At 42.8% G+C, this 21,291-nt stretch overlaps 2 protein-coding genes across 4 annotated transcripts; one reads left to right on the forward strand and one right to left on the reverse strand.

Moving 5' to 3' along the window:
• Positions 1 to 114: 114 nt before the first annotated feature.
• On the reverse strand, positions 115 to 6,279 carry ska2 (spindle and kinetochore associated complex subunit 2). Of its 3 annotated transcripts, none has more exons than XR_009526604.1 (7): positions 6,160 to 6,279; positions 3,847 to 3,942; positions 3,405 to 3,581; positions 3,071 to 3,145; positions 2,917 to 2,950; positions 2,497 to 2,584; positions 115 to 319 (listed from the first exon to the last, which is right to left on the reverse strand). XR_009526604.1 is itself a non-coding variant. In XM_060056372.1 (6 exons), exons 1-5 carry the CDS (start codon positions 6,190 to 6,192, stop codon positions 2,927 to 2,929), a joined length of 405 nt encoding a protein of 134 aa, XP_059912355.1. In that variant the 5' UTR covers positions 6,193 to 6,279; the 3' UTR covers positions 2,261 to 2,584; positions 2,917 to 2,926. The 3 variants fall into 3 exon arrangements, 1 of the variants encoding a protein (XP_059912355.1); XR_009526603.1 differs by having other exon boundaries at positions 115 to 369; XM_060056372.1 differs by lacking the exon at positions 115 to 319 and having other exon boundaries at positions 2,261 to 2,584.
• A 915-nt stretch (positions 6,280 to 7,194) lies between these two features.
• On the forward strand, positions 7,195 to 19,492 carry zw10 (zw10 kinetochore protein). The gene is made up of 16 exons (XM_060056373.1): positions 7,195 to 7,419; positions 8,157 to 8,291; positions 8,730 to 8,831; positions 9,430 to 9,507; positions 9,657 to 9,816; positions 10,197 to 10,349; positions 10,889 to 11,086; positions 13,569 to 13,705; positions 13,954 to 14,136; positions 14,541 to 14,770; positions 15,285 to 15,356; positions 15,977 to 16,146; positions 16,709 to 16,839; positions 17,583 to 17,714; positions 17,980 to 18,182; positions 18,745 to 19,492. The coding sequence occupies exons 1-16, from the start codon at positions 7,315 to 7,317 to the stop codon at positions 18,863 to 18,865; spliced, it is 2,310 nt and encodes a 769-aa protein (XP_059912356.1). The 5' UTR covers positions 7,195 to 7,314; the 3' UTR covers positions 18,866 to 19,492.
• The last annotated feature ends 1,799 nt before the right edge of the window (positions 19,493 to 21,291 follow it).

Genomic DNA, 21,291 nt, shown 5'->3' on the forward strand with positions numbered 1-21,291 from the left:
TGAGTCTTAAAAATCCAATCCTCTATTTCCTATATTGATTCAATACAATCCAAAAAATAGGGCATTTTCACATTTCGCAATTAATCAGTGTTCAAAAACCGCTGACATGCCAGATCTGGGGGGAGCATCTTTTAATGGATTCAATGTCACATCGTTTACAGAACGTTGAAAAGAATCTGAATTCCTTGCACATTCACGGAGGGTGACTTGGTTAGGTTGCAGAATAAAAGACAAAGCATCACAATATAAGGATGTTGATGGACTCCATGATGTACAACTTGACCATCATTTTCTGCGGCAGGTTGAACTTCTTCAGCATCTGCAGGAATAAAACCTCTTGATAGTGGAGGTGCTGGGAGATGATTGTCCCTTGGGATCAGAAAGACGTTTTTTTGCACAACGAGCAAAAAGCTTCTCGGTCATTTCCCATCACGGGTTTCAGCCAGTCTTTAAATGTCGGGTCGTCCACCCACGTTTGTGAAAACTTGCATTTACCCATTCTCTCATAGAGCTAGAAACTCAGCCGTACAGAACTCTGAGGGGAAAAGGCGGAAAATGTTGCCGGCGTCGCCAACTCTAACAGCTACTCAGTTCAGGGGCCGTATTCACAAAGCATTTTATCTTACCGCTAGGAGTGCTCCTAACTCGCGCTAAAACATTTTACGTAGGAGTTTTTTCTTAAAAGTTATTCACAAAGCCGCTGAGACCTACTCTTACTAAGGATAAATCACAAAGAGTGAACTAAGAGTGACGCGCCGTTGCTATGGATTACGTCAATTCTCGTGCACGAGTTTAGAAGCTGTCAGTTCGGTGATTGGTTGTTCAGACGAGCCCACTGAATCACCGAAAAACAAGGAAATAGCCCAGGCTAGAAATGAATTCCTATTAAGTAGTTATAGTGCAGTTAGCAGAATACACGCATGATGACAATTTTGTGCAGACCACGATAATGACGTTGTAGCCTGCACGTTCAAGAGAGAGAGAAAGCAAACAATAAAAATACGTAAAAGAAAATAAATGCTACGAACTACCCAAGTGTTGACTGATTTGTGCCAAGGTGTTTACCTAAAATGTGTTTTCAAAGTGATCCCTAAATGCCTGTCCACTCGGTTCCACACGGCCAAATTCCTTGTAATGTTGATCGCCATCATCATCATCATCGTCGTCTGGCTGTGGAATGTTCCTCCGCTTGCAGAGGTTGTGTAGAATGGCACATACAGTGATTACTGTGCTTGCCCTCTCTGGGGTGAGGCGTATTTCGCCGTGGAGGACATGAAACCGACGTTTCATCTGCCCAATTCCTCTCTCCACAACATTTCGTGTATGTTTGTGTGCTCGCAAAGAGCCAATACGATGTGTTTTACGCATAGGACTAAGCGTAATCTGCGTAATCACTTACATTTAACTGTGCTCCCGGTTGTGGATTGAGGTAGGGTGTCTAGAGCCACGTCTTGCATGGATAGTCACTGTCACCCAGCAAGTGACACCCAACTGGTACATCTCAAAAAGCTGCCTCAGACCGCTCACCATTAAAATGCGCGAATCATGGGTAGCTGAAGATCCAGGCCACTTTGCAACAACATCCAGTAGGCTATGTTAAAATTTGCATCAAAAACAACCTGCGTGTTGATGGAATGCACTTTCTTCCTATTGACGAACACGTCCTCGTCTTTTGATGGCGCAATTATTTTTATTTTTTATAAGTTATATATATATTTTTATAACTTTATAACTTTATAACATTTTATTTCGGGACTAATCGGATTATTCCTGTTAGTCGGGGATGTTATTGCATCGCGCATTAACTCCACAATAAGTTGAATACCCTAACATTTCGTCTCGCAGGCATTTTAAGATTCTTTCTGAATAGGTCTTACTGAGTTAGGAGTCCTCTTGAGGACTTTTAAGCTCTCCTAGACTTAGGTGCTACTTTTAGTCCTAAAATACTTTGTGAATTGCTCTTAGTGAAAAAAGTTAGGAGTCCTAAATTTAAGAGTGACACGCCCATTATTTTTAGGAGTTACTCCTAAATTCGCCAGTTAGGACCTACTTTTAGCCCTAAGATCCTTTGTGAATACGGCCCCAGGTCCTGTTAGCACCGTATACTGTATTTTTTAGGCTAGATTAAGTTAAAACATGTACACACATTAAGCAAAAAATGGAAACTCATTTTATATTGAGGTGGTGAAAACTGTACTACCAAGTCAAATTACGTTTGTTACCTCAAGGGCCTTAATTTTTCATTTTATCTTTTACTACCTTATACTACCGCGCGGACACCCTGGAGGCGGCCGGTTGGGGCTCCTCAAGTCTGCTAACATCTCTACACTTTTCATAGCATTCACCTTGTGGGAACATAACGTCTCTTGATCCGGGTGACCCCATTCTCAAAGGCATACGTAATAAAGATGAGCTGGGGTTTGAGTGTCTGCTTGTGGAAAGAGGGCATCACTTTAAACATAGGAGTAGGCCCACATAGAAGTCCATTTCACCAACCTCCTGCATTTAAGGGGACAGATGCTGGCGCAGTCGAAAGTGTTGGTCGGTCAACTAACGTCCGCCAACCTGTCTGTCCTAGATGTTTCTGAGAAGAAGAGAATGGAGAAGGGATAAATCGACTTTTGTTTGCTATTCAATGAATGACTTTAGACATTTTAAAGTTTCAAAACACTTATGGGTGAGGAGAGGATTGTTTACATGTTGCATTGACATTAAGTGTCATTTCAAGCAAAGTAAATATTTTTTTAAAGGAGATAAATCCTAGACACAGAAGTCTGTCCCGTTTCCTTCAAATGTCTGTTAAGCAGTCAGAGGAAATCAACCAATCCACAGGCATGCTAGTAGCCTATGTAATGAAATAGTGTTAAACCAGATGATTGGCAGATGAAGAATGATGACAAACAAACATTGACTCACTTTGTTGCTGCTATTGTTTGACAACTGGTGTAACCTGTACAAGCAAGATTAGGTTTAGTTAAATTTCTCTTAATAGTGAATTACATTTTTGGACAGCGTTTCAAGCGTGCATGCACACTTTGGCGGAGGGTAACCAGGACTGGTTTTGACTTACATCTGTCATGCTTTGCGAAGGACCCTGGGCGATGAGCTCCGCTGCCTCCTGTGCTTCTTCAGTCAATGGGGAGATCTGTACATTTACACCACAGCATTAAATGTAACTTTCTCAACTGTAAACAGAAATCAACCTTTTATATGTAATTTACATTGTACACATAATTTACTTATGGTTGATTGTATATCCAGACTTGTACTGCTAAACCCCTTAGTAAAAATGTTAAATCACAGCTGAACTGACCATCAACGTATTGTAAACTTAAAAAATTCCAGAGATAATCTGTTAGAGTTGCTCATGGTATTGGGATTCATGTAGTTTAGGGGACACTTGCCTTAGAATTGTCTGTCTGTTGGAAGTGCTGAATGAGCTGCAGAGTACCATCCAGCTGGCCTCTGATAGAGTCCATGGACTCCTTCTGGGCGGTGGCGATCTCCTGTACCTGTGTGGACAGTGCTGCGTGTTTGGCCTTGATCTGACTCAGGGAATCCAGCATCCCAACTAGATTTTCCTGTTGGAATAAAACAAGACATTAATAACTATACACATACATACTATACACTACATAAGTGATTTTTCTGGTATTTTCGTTAAATATTAGATTTGGCCTCTTCTTTGTGCACTGCTCAATTACTTCGAATTAAATATGATGCAATCGAAAAAAATTATTTGTTGCAAGTGTGATGCTTAACTGGATTATTATGCATCATTTGGTTTTCGATAATGTCGATAGTACAGATGTGTTTTAAGATGGCTGATCAAGGGAGGGGAGAGACCTCGGCTGGGGCCCCATCTCCGGTGTGGTGGGCGTTGATGAAGTCCAGCTTCAGCCGTTTCTCGATGTAGTCCAGGTCCGCCTCAGACTTCTGGAACTGAAAAAATAGTTCCAATAAGTCCTTCATTAGTACATAAGCTATGGATTTAAAATATATATCGATAGATATATACAAAAAAAAAAAAAAAACTCAAAGCTTTAGACAAAACCCAATTATTTTTTTATAGAGATTTTTAATCATACCGTCATATATATTAAATATTCAATATTATTTAACTATTTTTCAAATCTAAATGTGGTGAAAGCAGCTACAGACGCAGCTGAAGGACCCAATATCTCCATCTCAGGCCCTGTTCTAAGAGAAAGTGGAGCTAACAATGCATTGAAGTTGTCATGAAGTCTACCCAAAACTAAAGGGGGCACGGGTGATGCCATCTTAAAATAAATCAGATACAGATATTGAAACCATAAGTATTTGCCAACAGCGATTATATTAATTTTGATCTCAAACAATTAGAACAGCTAGGCTTCTACCTGGCATTACTGCATACTGTATGACCTATAAGGGTCGTATCAGGGAGAGATTCAGAGGATCACATTTTATTATTTGTATACAAGCTAACCAATTATCAAACCACTCGTATTATTTTTTTTTTTTTTTTAAATAGTCCTCTTCAATTTTGGCATCTACACCAAACATTCATATTCTATAAATGTAGGTTTGTGTATAATGGTATGATGCTGTGGACACAATTTGAATAATTTGACCGCAAACAGTAACAGTACTTGTTATCTTAAAAGAGACGGAATTCCCCCGTCTAGGGTTCATGAAGTACCAGCTACTATCTCATGATAGATAATCATTTCTGACAAAAGGCATTCAATTAACCTTAAAATTGTTTGTAGCTTGCAATCTTTTTGGTATGAATCCATTCATATGAAAATAAAAAGAACCAGAATCTTTAAAAACAGTTTATTTTTTTACCAAAGAAATAAACATTATAGACCAGTCACTGCATGCTGCCATGAGCCAAGTTTTAAGACCAACACTGAAACCCTATAAGCAATATTGCACTACTCTGAACTCAGTGGACAGCAGGGGCAATACTGATAGGGTTGCAGGATTTTCTGGTAAATGCAAGATTACTGATGAACAGCAGCAGGACCCAACTTTATAGACACACTGTAAGATCCAGAGAGCCATTTCAGAATCAATCAACTGAGTTGAAACTGTGTTGTCAGGGAGAGTTGATCTCAGCAACCATCAGATGCTTTGACAATACTATTGCACTGCTAGCTGTCCAATACAGTAGTGCAATGAAGTCAGAGCACCTGCCAGCAGCATTGTCAGGTGGGTCCATGGCAGGTGGACAACAAAGTTATGTTAACATTAGTTTGTCTGCGTTAGTACATTTTGTTTAATTGAACCATCAATGGCTCATACTTTAGATGTAATCTAAACAAATGAACACAGCCTCCACATATACAAAACAATGTATACTCCAAACGTGTTGTCAGATCTTTTTTAATTAAGTTTCAAGCTTGGTAACGCTTGACCCAACATTTCATTCATCAGATGACAATACTAGAGGATCTATGATAGATGATACTAGAGTATATATATGATAGTTAATACTTATACTTGAGGATCTGTGATGCTATTAAAATCCCCAAATTCTAAGCATTTTTTTAATTTCCACTGAAAATACAGCCAGGTTCCTGTTGGTTTTCTGCTCTCTTACTATGGAAACAGACCCAGAGGACGAACGGTGCGTTATGTACGTTGTGGTGCTATTGGGTCTCTAGCCTCATAAGGCGGCCAGTGTCCGGCACTAGTCGGCCTCGGAGCCTCAAAGCGGACCTGTCGTTGTGTTGAAAAACAAACATTATGCTTAAAACCAAGGCAGCCTGAACTCATCCACCCATTTTTGGACGGAAACGAACACGAACCATCTGTTTAGGACATCTAAAGGACATCTAACCCTAACCAATAACCAGTTTAGGACATCTAAAGGACGGTTTAGGAAATCTAAAAAAGACCGTTTATGGACCGACAACTAAAGGACATCTAACCCTATCCAGTTTAGGACGTCTAAAAGGACATGTTAAGATGTCTAAAGGACATTTAACCCGTTCGCTTTCACTCCCGAGGAGGATCAGAATAGAGACCGTTTTGTTTCGGTTTTGCACATGTATTTTTCTCCAAACTGACGTATAACAAGCAAACAGTAAACTTTGAAACATTAAATGTATTGAAACAACATGTATTTGTAATTGTTCTGGACAAAACCACCATTGGAGGCGAATAGCTTACCATCGCCTCTAGCTTTTCGACGGTGGTCTCCATGTTGAATAGTTGACATTCTTCAGACCGGAAACCCCAAAGATAGACTGCCGCCGCCGCGCTCTGTGATTGGCCAGCTGTTACGAACCATCTCAGTGGAATGGCCAATAGTTGGCCAATAATCTTTGCGCTAACTGTTATCGTCATAAATCATATCTGAATTGAACACGTTAGGAATTTGTTACATTTAAATACTTTTCAAACTACCAATCATCTTCTCTAAATTCTGTTTCAAGCCACTTTATTTATTCATATTGTATTACTTTCTACTGTTAGATGCATATTTAATCTATAATGTTTATATATCTGCTGTATGTGTGTGTGTGTGTGTGTGTGTGTGTGTGTGTGTGTGTGTGTGTGTGTGTGTGTGTGTGTGTGTGTGTGTGTGTGTGTGTGTGTGTGTGTGCGTGCGCGCGCGTGCGTGCGTCTGGGCGTGCGTGTGTGTGTGTGTGTGTGTGTGTGTGTGTGTGTGGGGGGGGGTTCTATTTGTACGTACAATGTTTTTCATGTTCATGAACACTTGGCAGCACACATTTTTATCTTGGTCTCGACTCAGAAAGCATTAGCATTTGGTTTAATCTCTTGAAATATGTGTAACCGATACACATATTTATAACCACCCAGGGCCTGGGACCCATCCACCCCTGGAGCCATGGCAACACACTGACACATCTGACAGTTCAGCAGTGGTACAAACAACACAATGACAAATTGTCATTGTGACTAAACTCTAGTGACTAGTCTAATATGACCTAACATCCTAGGTTTGCTACAACACATTGAATGTTCTGACTACAGCTGAGCACTGGGGGGCAGTCACACACATTAAAGGACAATTTGGAAAACGACAAAAGAAGTGTCCCATAGTAACATTTATCAAAGGTACACAGTTAGCAAAAAAGATTTAGTATTCTTGTTTTTTTTTAGATTTTTTTTGTTTTCTTTATATTTTTTATTTCGATTCCATTGCTTTGAAAATATACCCATTGAATTGCACTTCAGTCCAGTAGATGGCGGTCACAGTTAGCACCACAGAAGAAGAAGACAAAAGAAGAAGAAGATCAAGTTGGATGGGGAAAAGTTAACCTGAACTAAGATAATATAACGTTTAATTGAGAGTTGACAATGGCATCTTTTGTCACCGAGGTGCTTGCAAGCTCGGGAAAACTAGAGAAAGAAGACCTTGCTGGTAAAATATGCAAGATATCACGAAGGGTGGAGGACACGAAGGTAAGGCGCGAACTAGCACAGCGTCCCTCCACAAGCATAACGTCCCTCCACTAGCATAACGTCCCTCCACTAGCATAGCGCCCCTCCACTAGCCTTGTCAAACAGGCTCTTTGATTACTGTAACATCATTTTGAGCCACGCACATACCAACAGACTAGATGGTATCGTACTTCTTAACGAGTTGTGCCTTGTATTGAGTCAACTTGTGACAGTGTTCATATAATCGCCCCTACATTAAGAAGATGACAAGTTGATGATTTGTTTGTTGATGTCTGATGACGGGTCGCTAATGAAGAATACTGATTGGGTCATTCATCCTCAACAACCCAGAATAAAGATTGAAACCTGGTAGGATCTAACCCGTAGCATCGCATCTCAATAGCCATCTATATAGCCAAATATGAGTTTCCAAATAAACAGAAACATCTTGCAGCTGTGAGACATGGTAATGAACTTGGCGAACTATTAGAGGCGTGTTTTTCATCATCTCCCCCCTTCTCAAAATATGAATACATGTTCTTACACATTCTGCTTTACTCGATTCAATATTTTGACAGCAACATATTATATTCTACTATTGAACTGTTCGGTATTATAACGGATACTCAACGGGATTGACCATGTATGCGGTGTATTTCTTGTATTGATAGATGTGGTTGACAGTTAAAAAGCGTGCTTATGTATTTCACTCACTGGAAATTCTTATTCTTATGTTATCGGCATTTTATATCCACCAGGAGGCGGTATGTGACATGATTAACAAGCGGTATAAGGAGTTCCTGCCTAGTCTTCAAGCCTCTGAGGAGCTGATGGACCAGGTGGAGAAGGTCTCCAGAGAAATGGATGTCCTCAAAGACTGTATTGATAATGAAGTAAGTTGGATCATTTGTATGCCCTGACAAAATGTTCTAAAGAACTGATTATTTATCAGATGGCATTACATTTCAGATACTTGTTGTAAAATGTCAGTTTTCACACTAGGGAATGTAAAAGAAAAGAAAGTTATTTCATAACTTGTATAATTCGAAACAATTCGATTGATCAACCAACTGGCTCCACATTGAAATACAAAACCATCAAACTAAAGGTGGTGTTAGCAGGCTTTTGAAGAAAACTGCCATGAATTCTGCTAAGGTAGCTTCTATTTGTAGCATGTCAAATTTCTACCACTGTTTGTGGGGAAAAAACCTGTCCGCTTAGGTGAATAAGGCCCATCAGCACAACCACAAGCTGAAGTTGCATCAGAACCCTTGTATTCATCCATTGCGCTTGTATTGTTTCTGTTTTGGTGACTGATTCTTTCGCCACAGGTTCAGCAGAATATCCATTGTTCGCTGGCAGAGTATGCCAAAGTGAAGCAGCAGCTGGAGAAAAACACAATCATATTGACTATGCTGGGACACTTAAAAGAGGTTTGCTTCACCCAACCATTTACTGACCAATTCAAACATGGAGGAGCTAATTGAGACATTCATGGTTTTCATATATACATTACCCATTGCTTGAGACGGTGAAAAAGTAATCTGCAGAAGTAACGTTGTTTTATAAACTAGCGTTAGAAAACTTAGACAATATTATGACTAGACCAGACCGTGTCATTTTCACCTCCTCAACATTTTGTCTAATTGTATAAAAGCCTTCATCTACCTCTAATGCTTTTTAGTTTTGATAAAAAGCACTTAACAATTCATGCAAAATACTGAGTGCTCACAAAGTACATACACTACCACGTATGAATATTCAATATTCATTGCAATAATAACATTGCAAACGTTTATAATTATGGTTTGTCTTTTGTCTTAAAAATCGGATACAATGTCTGTCTATTATCTTTGTTTAGTTGTTATTATGAGAGGATTCTCTGCTCAAGGTTAAATACATGTGTTCATATTCTTTGGCCAATTTACACTTTTAGCATCCTCCTTAAAAGGTCTTTATCTTCTGGCCTATCAGGGTCTTTGTTTAATTATTGAGGTGTTAACCCATTCCCGGTTGTGTCCGTGTTTGTAGTTCCACAATGCAATGGAGGACTTCAGCAAAGCCTTTGCAGACAATAGATATGTGGATGCTGCCAAGTTGTTAGAACAGGTAAGAGCATCGGCAAACGCTTCAGATCTAATCTTGGAGACAGTCGTACCGCCAGAGGGGTTTTCTTACACTCTTAATTCATGAGACAAATAACCTCCTAACCTAATGAATAACTGAACTGATGAATTTGTGGTGTGTATGGTTCTCAGGCCCAGCTGAGTGTTGATTCGCTGAAAACATGGAAGAGTTCCGAGCTGCCCCTTCTGCGTGCACTGGGCTCAGAGTTGATCGTTCAGAGGGAGAACTTCATCTACCACCTCGGTGCCGAGTGGAAGCGTCTGGCCATCTGGAAGTTACCCTCTTCAAAGGGTAAGACATGCTTTGGGATGTTTCCCAAAGAATGAAGTAATCGTGGTTCATTCACCTCCATGGTACTTGGTGTTGTTAAACAGATTTGACCATGGTCGGCCTCAAGGACATCCCATTGGTCGTCAAAACAATGGAGACATTAATGTTTAGTTTTTTTACATTTCAAAACAAGACCAAGATCCTTTATAACGATCAGTCCTCTGCAGTGACCTGAAAGTAGTGTTTGGCTGAAAACAAAATCAAAATATTTATAAGCAGGTAAGATGTACCTGATTTGAGGAGCTGGTGATTAGCAAGCAGTTTTTTTTAAGAATGTGTTGACGTATGAACCCAGGCAATTAAAATAGGTTCTGTACTAAGTACTTGTTGCCCTGATCCAGAACCCACCAACCCGAGATGGTCCCTGAAAACAGAGTTGAAGTTAACCCTCAGCTGCGGTAAAGACGGTGACCCCGGTTGTCCTGCTCATCTCAGCTCCATCCTCCAAGCCCTGGCTATGCAAGGAGACCTTCACTACAAGATCAAGCTCTTCAGTAAGATGGCTCAGTCAATCCCTCTTCATCTCTCTTAAATGTCTGCATGCCAATAATGCAGCTCATGCAACCGGGTGTGAGCGGCACCTGCTAGGTCGCCCCCGGAGCCCTGACTGCAGCGACTGCACCTGATAGGTCGACCCGGCAGCCCTGACTGCAGCGGCTGCACCTGATAGGTCGACCCGGCAGCCCTGACTGCAGCGGTAGACTCTTACCTGGCTGGCTTGTAGACACGGTTGCCATTTGGTTCGTAGTTTGTTTTGGTCGTTCTGTGAACTTGACATGATGCCGTAGGTCAATGTTACGCAGTCCCTTTTCAGCTGATTTTAAAGTTAAAGAGATAGATTCTGCCTTTTAAACTTTGCCTTTGAATATTCATGATAAACAGATTTGACCTATGCCATCTTCATTTTAATAGAATAATCAAGCGTTTTGAACACTTTACATTCAAACGTATTTGAATGCAAAGTGAAACCATGAGTGCTGGATTGAAGGGTTCTTCTCACCCGCCAGCCCCTCTGGTCCTCTCCCCCTCATAGGCCAGGTTCTGCTGAAGAACATGCTGAGGCCACTCATCGTCCACCGGGGTTTATCGGTGAGGGTGACAGAGAACAGCGACGGCCCCACCCTGACCGTGGAGCACCTGGACGCTGAGCTCCAGCCAGATCACTCCTCCCCCTCCCAGGTGTACACCAAGCTGCTGCTGGTACTCAGAACACTGCACTCTCACCTCTTGGGTGAGTCAATGCATCAGCATGGTGTTCAATAACGAGGATATTTGAAAACTGCCTTGTGGATGACTAATAGATTTATAATGGAAAAGGCATTTATGGGAATACACTAAACTTATGATTGCATCAGTCCACTAATACGGATTAGGGATGTCCCGATACCACTTTTTCACTTCCGATAACGATACCGTAGCCTTTGCCCAGCCGCCGATACCGATATCAGTCCGATATTTTTATACTTGAACAAATAATAGCTAGAAGAGTTCAACAAAAAGCTAATGTGATCAAGTTTGAATACATTTGAGATAAAAAAACAGAATAGCTGAGCTGTTCTGTTGGCATTTCCAGGCCAACTATACACTTAAAACCGCCCAATCAACGAAAAAACCTGCCCAAAACGTATATTGCCAGAAAACTGATAAATCATATACTTCTGCAATGGCAACTTCCAAAATACACACCTAAACGCAACCTGATTATTAACTAGGACGAACCTCTCGTCCATCTCTCACACACAAACCTCACTGTAAAGAACACACTGACAGTCAATGAGATGACATTAAAGGGGCACTTCACTCATTTGCATTAAGCTTTTATCGTTAGAAACAGTCATATTTTAACAGTCACTGAATATAATGGATAGAACCAGAGACGACCCGACGCAGTCGTTTTGAGATGATATTATGAATAAACGTCTGCGTCGGGTTCTCCGACGTCTCTGGTCCTTCCACATCAATCTGAAGCTGCAGTTCAATCTGGACTTCAAAGCCGGAGAGTCAAAGCCAACGTTTCTTCCCCAATTCCTTCTCCACCATGGCCGAGAATCAATACACAGATCTTATTTTGCCAACCCGCAACTGCCCGTACCCGCGAATTACATTCCGCACCCAACCAGGTCCGCTATAAACTGATACCGACGCCCGACCGGCACCAGAAGGAAAATTGCACACAAATTAGATGGAATGCCGGGGAAAAAGACTGGTGTTTGGCATGCTGCTTTAGATCGCTGTGCAAAAACACATCCACTGCGGACGGTTTTAGTTGACTCCTCTGCTCCTGAATAACATCTCCAGCACCGGAATGATCTCGCTCGCATCGCAAAACCAGCGACCGATCCGCGCTGTTCAGGCGCCCTACCCGACCAGCACCTGTGTCAGACACCGTACATTATTTCCCCCCCGTTTCATCCAAATTGTGCTTGAATCCGACCTAATTGACTTAATAACTTTTACATTACACACGCACACGCGCACACACACGCACTCTGTGTGCTGGGACACAGGTACATGAGCTAAAATAATACAACCCTCGAAATAGTCATAGCATAAAATGATCTTACATTTATGTAGAACTTCAACTTGAAATAATCGAACAAGAACTTAAAGAAAATCAACATTACAGTCAACGCCAGCGCGACCATACATCATGAATCAAATCTCCTTACAACTGGCGCCGAGGTTTGAGTGACAGGTCTGATGGGTCCTACCCCTAATTACTATTGGACAGGCAAACATTGTTTTTAGTATTAGCGTCTACCGGGAGTACACCCGGATATAGAAAGCAGCAAGCCTTTAGCCTTATAAACGGGGGTCCCCACAGAGAAACGCCCTATATATAACAAGAATATTTCCAATCGATTCATCGTTTTAGAGCCACTAACTTGAAATGGTGTTTCTAGGTTAAATATTGACGTTGTTTAGGCTCTGCGACATCCGCAAAGGTTAGTTTTCATAGCCACCTTGGGCTATCGCATTCCAGCCTAATCTGGCAACACTGCCTGAACGTCCTTGCGCTCAAGCCTCAACGTAACACAATTAGACCAACTGGAAATATACGTAGCCTGTATGAAAGGAAACTGTGATTCTGAAAAAAGTATAAATTATATCAAAATTCTGCTTTCATTATTATTGAAGATACATACTTATTAATCGAGATAAGCTCACAAAACGATAAGGCTTGCCTTGTACGGTTGGACTCCTTGGAGTCTTTTTCATATACCATATCGTTTGTGAAGATTTCATGACGTGAAAAAGATTGTTTAAGTTTGCAATTAGCTCTACCGTAAGTACATCGGATATGTAAGAAGCAGCTAGCCTCTAGCCATATAAATGGTGGTCCCAACACACAAACGCACGATATTTAATAATCATGATTCCGATTGATTAATTATTTTGATCGAATGGACATCCGCGCCGTCCAAAATGGTTAGCTTCTGTCGCAACAGCTGTGATCCGCTCTAGCTGATCCTGGAGGGCGTTATGAAGTATGAATTTTAGAAGTTTGGTTTCAACCTAGTTATGTATTCATAATTATGTTTCCAATCAGGGCTCCTTCCTCCTAGGATATTGCAACTAGTTGGAATAAATATCTTAAAGTGTCATCTATGTGTAACATGTTCACTAAATTGAAAGACACCCAATTATTTATTTATTTATTTTAATTTTGCTAACAGAGTGATTGTAAAAGGTCTGCTTGTGTTTGGTCTCAGACATGTCTGTGGGCGAGAAGAAGCTCTCTGCCATCCTGGGAGAGATGATCTGGGAGGAGCTGTCCCACTGCATCATCCACGAGTGTCTGGTCTACTCTATCCCCACCAAGAGCAGCCAGCTGGAGAACTACAATGCGGTATGCAGCTGTGGTCCAGGGATTTCCCCAGGATCAATACTTCACTCAACATGCATGTGATGAATGCAAAATGTGTAGAATGACGTAAAGCGTCTCCTCTCGTATTGTAACCTCATCTGTCCGGCATCTGCATAAAATTGGATGTGCGTGTGCATCTCCTTCTTTATGCAAAGACTCATTTTGAGTGCATGATATTCTGTCTGGTTGATCGTGCAGGAGTTTCCTCATGTTTGTCGTCCCCTCTGAAGGTGATCAAGGAGACGGAGGAGTTCGAGAGCTCCCTGAAGGAGATGCAGTACTTGCAGAGTGACTCCACAGACCTGCTCAAATACGCCAAGGACGTCAACTGTCACTTTGCCAGCAAGAAGTGTAAAGACGTCATTGTGGCGGCACGCAAGCTCATGACCTCCAAGATGCACAACACCGTCAGAGTACGTTCAAACGTGTGTCTGTGGTTCTGGTGTTCCAGTCACACCGCTTCGCCGCTGAAGAAACAGCCCAGATTATCTGGGTGCAAACTTGTCACACTCTTGCAAAAATTCAGGGGGGGGGATAATTCTACATTATTACTTATTTTTTATCAAAAAACGTCAAAAAATCCTAATAGATGCAACTTCGTTTTTCTTATTGTTAGCCCCACATCACGTAAGTGTGATGATCACGGACTAAATTTTGAATACATTTGGGATAAAATATAAGAGGATGGTGACAAGCTCAAACTGGGTATTTGGTTTTCCTTTCTCTTTAAGCCAATTTGTTGGTTTGGGAGAACGTGTATGTTGTGGTTAGTATCCTTGAGACATTATTCTACTTCTTATTTCTGTCGGGCGTCCAGATCAAACCAGAGACCCGGCTGACCCTCCCCAAGCTGCCGGCTCAGGGCTCGGAGGCACCCGGGAGGCAGCAGAAGATGTCCAGCGAGGAGGAGGTGAGGCTGGACGGCCACCAGCAGCTCTCCTCCAGGACCCTGTGTCTCCCCGTCTGCCGCATCAGCGAGTCTGTCCAGCAGCTGATGGAGCTGGCCTTCAACACCCAGCGAGAGGCCGTGGGCAGCTCCGTACAGTGGTAGGCTGGGGCTTCTCTGTTGTACGCCACGGGTCCCCAATCAACTAGTGCTGCGGTGGTCGGCGGTAGCGCCAACGTGCAGCGGTGATGCTGGCCAAGCCCTTCATGTTGCCTCCTCCCCGGGTACGCCGACCCCGGGACTCGAACCCGGCTCCTCCTCCCTTCCAGCAGGCTTAGCGCCAGCAGGCTTAGCGCCAGCAGGCGTAGCACACTCAGACATAGTGAAAGGTGGCAAATTCCTAAAGTCAAGCAAGCGTATTATTCTTCTTGTGTTGTGTTTAATTTGAGTGTTCTGTGCAATTTGTAAGGTAAGGTATTTTTAATGTCTGTAAAGTGACCTTGCGTGCCTTGAAAGGCGCCTCTAAATTAAATGTATTATTATTATTAATTTAAGCTTATTACCCAGCATGATGTAATGATGATCACTGGTTGAAATGGGATGATCTGCACGTGTAAAAAATGCATCCCTACGGGCAGTTTAAGTGTGTGTTTGTTTTTTTCATTGCTTTTTCAGTGCCCTGCAACTTTTTTTCACCGTGAGAAACATTTTCCAGTTGTTCTACGACGTCGTGCCTACTTACCACAAGTAAGATATTCATGATCACACTCGTGCTAAATGCCAACATCTGTGCTTGAATTTGAGGTTGAGGAAGAAGTTGGTAGTAGAAACGTGCAGATGGTGAACAATCCGAATACGACGAGTCTAAACAGGGAAAGGTGGAACAATGGTGTATAATGGGCTCTGTGACGATACAATTTACAATATTTATAACGCCTAGGACAGGAAGTGTTTTAACAGCCTCCTCCGTTATTCTGGATGTGAAGTGGGCCCCACACCTACCTAGTTCTTTAGAACAGGACTTTAAACATACACACCTGGGTGTAATAGTAAAACTCGGCATTACAAGAGATCTGGGCGGTCCGCAGTCAAGAGCATCGGCGTGAACACATGAAAAAGGCGGACATCTCTTTAGTGATGTTTAGGGGGTCAGTCCTCTTAAGGTGCCATAGGAAAAGCTGGTTCAGCCCTTTGATGGTGTTGACAAGCTACCGGACTATGTCCGCCAGTCTAACGAACGTTTGACCAGGGCCTGCTTGCAAAGGATGCTTTGCGTCTCGGTCGAGCACTGCATTCAACACTGGGCCACAAAGACCTTCCACTAAATCCTTCCTCCCCGACCTGCTTCTGTTGTGTCTCGTGTTCAGAGAGAACCTGCTGAAGTTCCCTCATCTGGCGGCCATCCAGCACAACAACTGCATGTACCTGGCCCACCACCTGCTCATCCTGGGCCACAGCTTCCGGCCCCACATGCCCCCGCCCCTCAGCGACGGCATCGCCACCTTCGTCGACATGGTGCCCGGCTTCAGGAAGCTGGGTGAGTGAATTGTTATGGTTTTAGGACTCAAGGTCCTGCGTTTTTTGCAAAAGGTCAAACCTATTTCTTGGTTTAATGCAGAGTGTTATTCTGTAAGGCCCTATGTAAGGCGGGGCGGTCTGGGCTCACTGCCGTGATGCTGGCTGACCATCAAGACAAAGCAAGGCTCCGTGACTTGTGCTCATATATATGTGGACAGCAGGGCCACCCAACTGAATGCGAGCAGCCATAAATATCACGATATGCTTTTGAATTCTAAATACAATACTTAACAGTCTGAGGACAAATGTCCTGATTAAATGGAAACTTTAAGTTTTCCGTTACCTAATCATATTCATTGAAAATGTATGTACTTATGTATATGTACTATGTACTATCTACTATCTACTGTACTAACTGTCTGGGTCTCACGATGAGTTGACTTATGATGATGCATTGGCATTCAAAAGCCTTTATTGAATTATTCTTGTTATTGCCCAGCCCGCTAGTAGAGGGCCTCTTGTGGAACAGTGTGTCCTTCAGGTACACAGTGCTTCCTCTTGTTAACCAGTGTGTCCTTCAGGCGCACAGTGCTTCCTAGCCCAGCTCAACACCCAGAAGGCAGAGCTGTTGGAACGTCTGTCCACCGCGCGCAACTTCTCGAACCTGGAGGACGAGGAGAACTACACCGCCGCCAGCAAGGCAGTGAGACAGGTACGGCCATGATACACAAGGGATGCTGGCTCCGTCCCAGAGAATAACATATGTTAAAATGCATCGACTAACGTTGCTAAATAAAAAGCCAACTAGCATTTGAGCAGGAAGACATTAAACAGGCGTGGCATTACTTTGTAAGACAAAAATAACTCCAGCCAATCACATCTAATAACCACTTGATCCTCTTGCCATATTGTGTCGTAGTTCAAGCAAAAACAGTCCTTCCGTGCGTATCTCTGTTCATTATGAATGGCATTGTGTTTGAATGGTGCTAAATAGACTTGCTCTCCTTTTAACATCGTTATTGGTCTATTTTGGATGTAATGGGTTGGTTTGCTCTGTCGCTTGCTACTATTCTCTCGGGCGCTGCCATTGATTTGGGATTTTGCAGACTGCAGCGTTTGCTGCTCGGTCATGGACTAAACCCCCCTCAGCCCTGATTGGGATGCTTTCAGTGGGCTCCAGGCCATATGTTTCTGCAGAGAGAAACGCCACTTGAACTTTCCAGATCAGGATAGTCTCATGAGGCTACTTTGGTTTCCTTAGAGGTGGTGTATGCAAGTCTGCCAGAAAGTATTATGGCTCAACTCGTATTAAACACTTTAACAGCCTCTGGGAGCATGCATATTTCAGTTTCATTTGTTTGCATATCGGGTTTGAGTTTAGTCACAGAAATGTGAAGGACATATTAGTTTAGATGGCATTGACGGCTGTTCCATTGACCTGAATGTCTTTTGCAGGTCATTCATCAGTTGAAGCAACTGGGCATCGTGTGGCAGGATGTGCTCCCAGTAAACATCTACTGTAAGGCCATGGGAAGTCTTCTCAACACGGCCATCTCTGAAGTCATGGCCAAAATCATGTTGCTAGAGGTGACCTTTTGATTGTTTTCTTTTTATTGTTGCCAACCCCACCCCAGTATTCTTCTAGGACGGCTTCTTGAGGCTGTACTTTTGTCTCAGAGAAATCCTCTTGTTCTCTTTTGGAGTAAATGAGGAACCCTTTCACTTAGTATCGCGTCGAAAGAAGCAAGTTGAGTCTGCACTCTCCAGCTCTCCTTGTGTTCAACAAGGGCTGTAAAGTGCTCCAATATAAGTGTTGATACGAACCATTAAGCATCACGCTACCGACCTGCAGGACATCTCGTCTGAGGACGGGGAGCACCTCCACACGCTGTGTCAGACCCTCATCGTGGAAGGGCCGCTGGTCTTCGTCCCGCTGGCCGAGGAGAGCAAGAACAGCGTCTACCAGGAGGAGGTCCCGCTCTTCGTCAAGAGGTGGATGACCTTCAAGGAGTTGGTGATCGTGCTGCGGGCCAACCTCCAGGAGATCGTCAACAGGTAAGGGGCTCTTTTTCACTGCACCTCAGAGATGCATGACCGGGTTTTCTGGACTCCCAACATGGCAATCATTGGAGACGAAAACAAACCGGCCCAGAGTAGCAGGCCGCACCACTACCGAAGCAATGTCATATAGCCACCTTCTTGTCTGCTAGCAGTACAGGATTGTATATTGTAGGGAAGGATGTTGCTGAATGCTTGGCTGGGGATTATCTGGTTAACGTTAGCCCCTCTCTACAGCCCAACATACCACCAACGTTTGAGAGTAAGACGGCCATGTCATTTGTTTTTGGGGCGTTACTGGAGACCACTACTCTTAGCTGATTGGTATTGTCCTCCAAGGAACACTGTGACACTGTAGACTGTGGTACAACAAAGTGTACCGTCTCTATTTAAGGAGTGAAGGCACACGCAAAGCCTTTCAGGCAGAGCTGTTCTCTTCGATGAGGACTTTTCCATGATGCCAATAAATATATCCCGATATATGAGCGTTAATTCAGAACACAACTAGTAGCGCTGTGGCCCTGGCAGCAGATCCTCACCGCTCCATGTCTCTCTGCAGGTGGGCGGAGGGCAAGGGGCCCCTGGCCATGGAGTTCTCGGGCCCCGAGATGAAGAGCCTGGTCCGAGCCTTGTTCCAGAACACAGAACGACGCGCCTTGGCTCTGGCCAAAATCAAATAGTTTGTCGTCAGCCTTCTGTTCCAGAGGAAGAACCAAACGAACACGTTGACCGTATCTACATTTTCTTTGAGGAATCAGGTCTGAGCATTACAATGTTGTTCCCTATCCCTTAATGAGACCATGGGAAGAAAGTGTTCCTCTCTCCCAGTTGTGATGCAAGCCATGCAAGCCCTTCTGGTCTCTGTATTGGGGATGTCGGCCATAACCAAAACATTGATTAATGCACAACTTGGTGTTTGCCTTTGAGACGTGTTTTACAGTTTGTTATGCTGATTCATACATTTTGTATTTAGAGCCAGTGTTGGCGGTTGGACATGTTGAATTACAGTGTACGAACATTTTCCCTAAAGACGATGCTGTTGGTGACAATATGTGAATTGAAACAGCAACCCTGTGGCCATGTCCTTTAAACATTGGAGATTTGTATGTGAGCATTTAAATATCTAATTAATGGATCCTTCATGCCTGTGTGGAAAATTAGAAAAAAATTGCAAATTTGAAGTATAATTGTATTAAGGGTTCTGTATATTTGTATTTGAAAGTATAACATGTCTCTCAAAGCTCTTTTGAACCACACCCTGGCACGTCTCTACCAAACATAAATAATAAATGTATGCATACAATCAAGATTGTGGCTATTAAGCATTCACCAAATGTGTAATGCCAGAAGAAATCAAATGCTAACTGCTCAAATATATAAAAAATATAACTATTCTGAAGTCTGTGATATTGTGTGGCTGTGTCTAGTAATAATGGTTCCTTTTGTTATGAATTGAGCTCGGTAAATAATTAAATAGTCCAGCATGAGTTGGATCCAGGATAGTCTGACATGCCGCCATTCGGACATGCGTCCATTTCGACATGCCCCCATTCCGACACCTTTAAGTACCGCCATTCCGACAGTCTATCAATCAGTGGCGCCGACTTCAGGTCAACATTGGGGGATCATAAATATTTCGTTCAAATGGGTTCAACCAAAAAGGAGCCATTTCAGTATTATTTATCTGAAATTTATTTGGTTGGGATGATGTATGAAATTACCCATTCCATCAATTGACGACTACATTTTACAAGTGTGTTACGAGCTCGGGCGTGTATTTATTTAACATGGCCTGGGAATGTATAAATTGGACAAATATTGTAAATTAATTGTTTGGAGTGCCGCGGCAGAACGAATCAAGGCATAGGCGCAGTTCACTTCATATCGGCCCAAAGGCAATACAATGCGCTTTGCAAAGAAGAAAGGCGAGAATATAGCTTGTCCCAGACCCACCCCTTTCCACACAAATTCTCCAAGGGGATCAATAATAATAAACCAACAGTTTTTGCCCATAGAAGGGAAATCCGTTAAACATAGACTGTTACACAATATTTTTTTAACCTATAGGTTTCCACTTAAAGGGCCAGTAAATATTCCCTCATGGGCCGTGTGTGTGTGTGTGTGTGTGTGGTTGCACGCGCAGGGCCGTAGCGCCAAATTCTGGGCCCTGTATACCGGAGGTATACAGGGGGAGGGGGCAGTGTCGGTGCTAAGGTGGGGCATTTGGGGGCCGTGCCCCCCTAGCGGTCATTAATGCCCCTCCTACCACAGGTCATGGCGTGGCCAAAAAAAATCCCTTTTAGTTATTCTTTTAATATTAAACGTGAAAACTAACTTAAATTAAATAAATGAATGGGGAAATCGCATCATTTTGGTTGTGCATGCATAGCAGTTTAGACTGCTTGGTCAATGCTCATTGGTTGCTGAGTAAAGAATCCTGCCGCAGAATCCTGGTTTGAATCGAAAATAATATGGTAGTGAGTTCGATCGCCTATATAGCATAGATAGACGGTTAGCCTAATTATCAACAAAAAATGGTTTCACGAAAATTGCTTAGCCTTGACACACAAATGCACAAGGGAATGGAAGGACACAGTAGACGTTGTTCATTGAAGCCAGCCCTGGCTTTCTGTGTATGGCCTTGTGTCATTTCTGCCTGGTGTGTGGCTTGTCCAATAGGCTACTTGCTGCCCGAATGCGTGCCTAGCGTCAGCGTACCTGTTCTGTTACTTATGTTGTCCAGGGTGTTTTTGTTGATTGTGTAAGGGTTATAACCAGTGGCAGGCCTACTTAGTGGGGTTTTTTCGGTGCATAAACTGTTGAGAAAAAACTGCAGTATTTCTGACATATCAGAGGTGAGTGAACTGCATTTATTTGCGTTTAGCCTCCACGACCGCCCTCCGTCCTTGATTTTCGTCTTTGTGTGTGTGGCTGCGTAAACTTTGTGCATAGGGCTACTACCACATAGCCTCGACAACAAGGATAACATATTGTTGCTAAAAAAGAATTAATATTAGCCTAATAACATGAAGAAAAATGTGTTTCGTTTTCGATAGCATTTCTGCTGTGTTTGACTATGAGGTCACCACTGAGTTAAAGGGGACCT

The sequence above is a fragment of the Gadus macrocephalus genome, chromosome 7 (assembly GCF_031168955.1).
Source record: "Gadus macrocephalus chromosome 7, ASM3116895v1".
Classification (NCBI taxonomy): Eukaryota; Metazoa; Chordata; class Actinopteri; order Gadiformes; family Gadidae; genus Gadus; species Gadus macrocephalus.

Coding starts and splice junctions, on each gene's coding strand:
- ska2 (XM_060056372.1), bottom strand. CDS start 6,192: ATGGAGACCACCGTCGAAAAGCTAGAGGCGATG. Junction 3,943..6,159: donor TCGAAAAGCTAGAGGCGATG/GTAAGCTATTCG, acceptor CTATTTTTTCAG/TTCCAGAAGTCTGAGGCGGA. Junction 2,951..3,070: donor CTTCGCAAAGCATGACAGAT/GTAAGTCAAAAC, acceptor TTGCTTGTACAG/GTTACACCAGTTGTCAAACA.
- zw10 (XM_060056373.1), top strand. CDS start 7,315: ATGGCATCTTTTGTCACCGAGGTGCTTGCAAGCTCGGGAAAACTAGAG. Junction 9,817..10,196: donor GAAGTTACCCTCTTCAAAGG/GTAAGACATGCT, acceptor GCCCTGATCCAG/AACCCACCAACCCGAGATGG. Junction 15,357..15,976: donor GTCGTGCCTACTTACCACAA/GTAAGATATTCA, acceptor TCTCGTGTTCAG/AGAGAACCTGCTGAAGTTCC.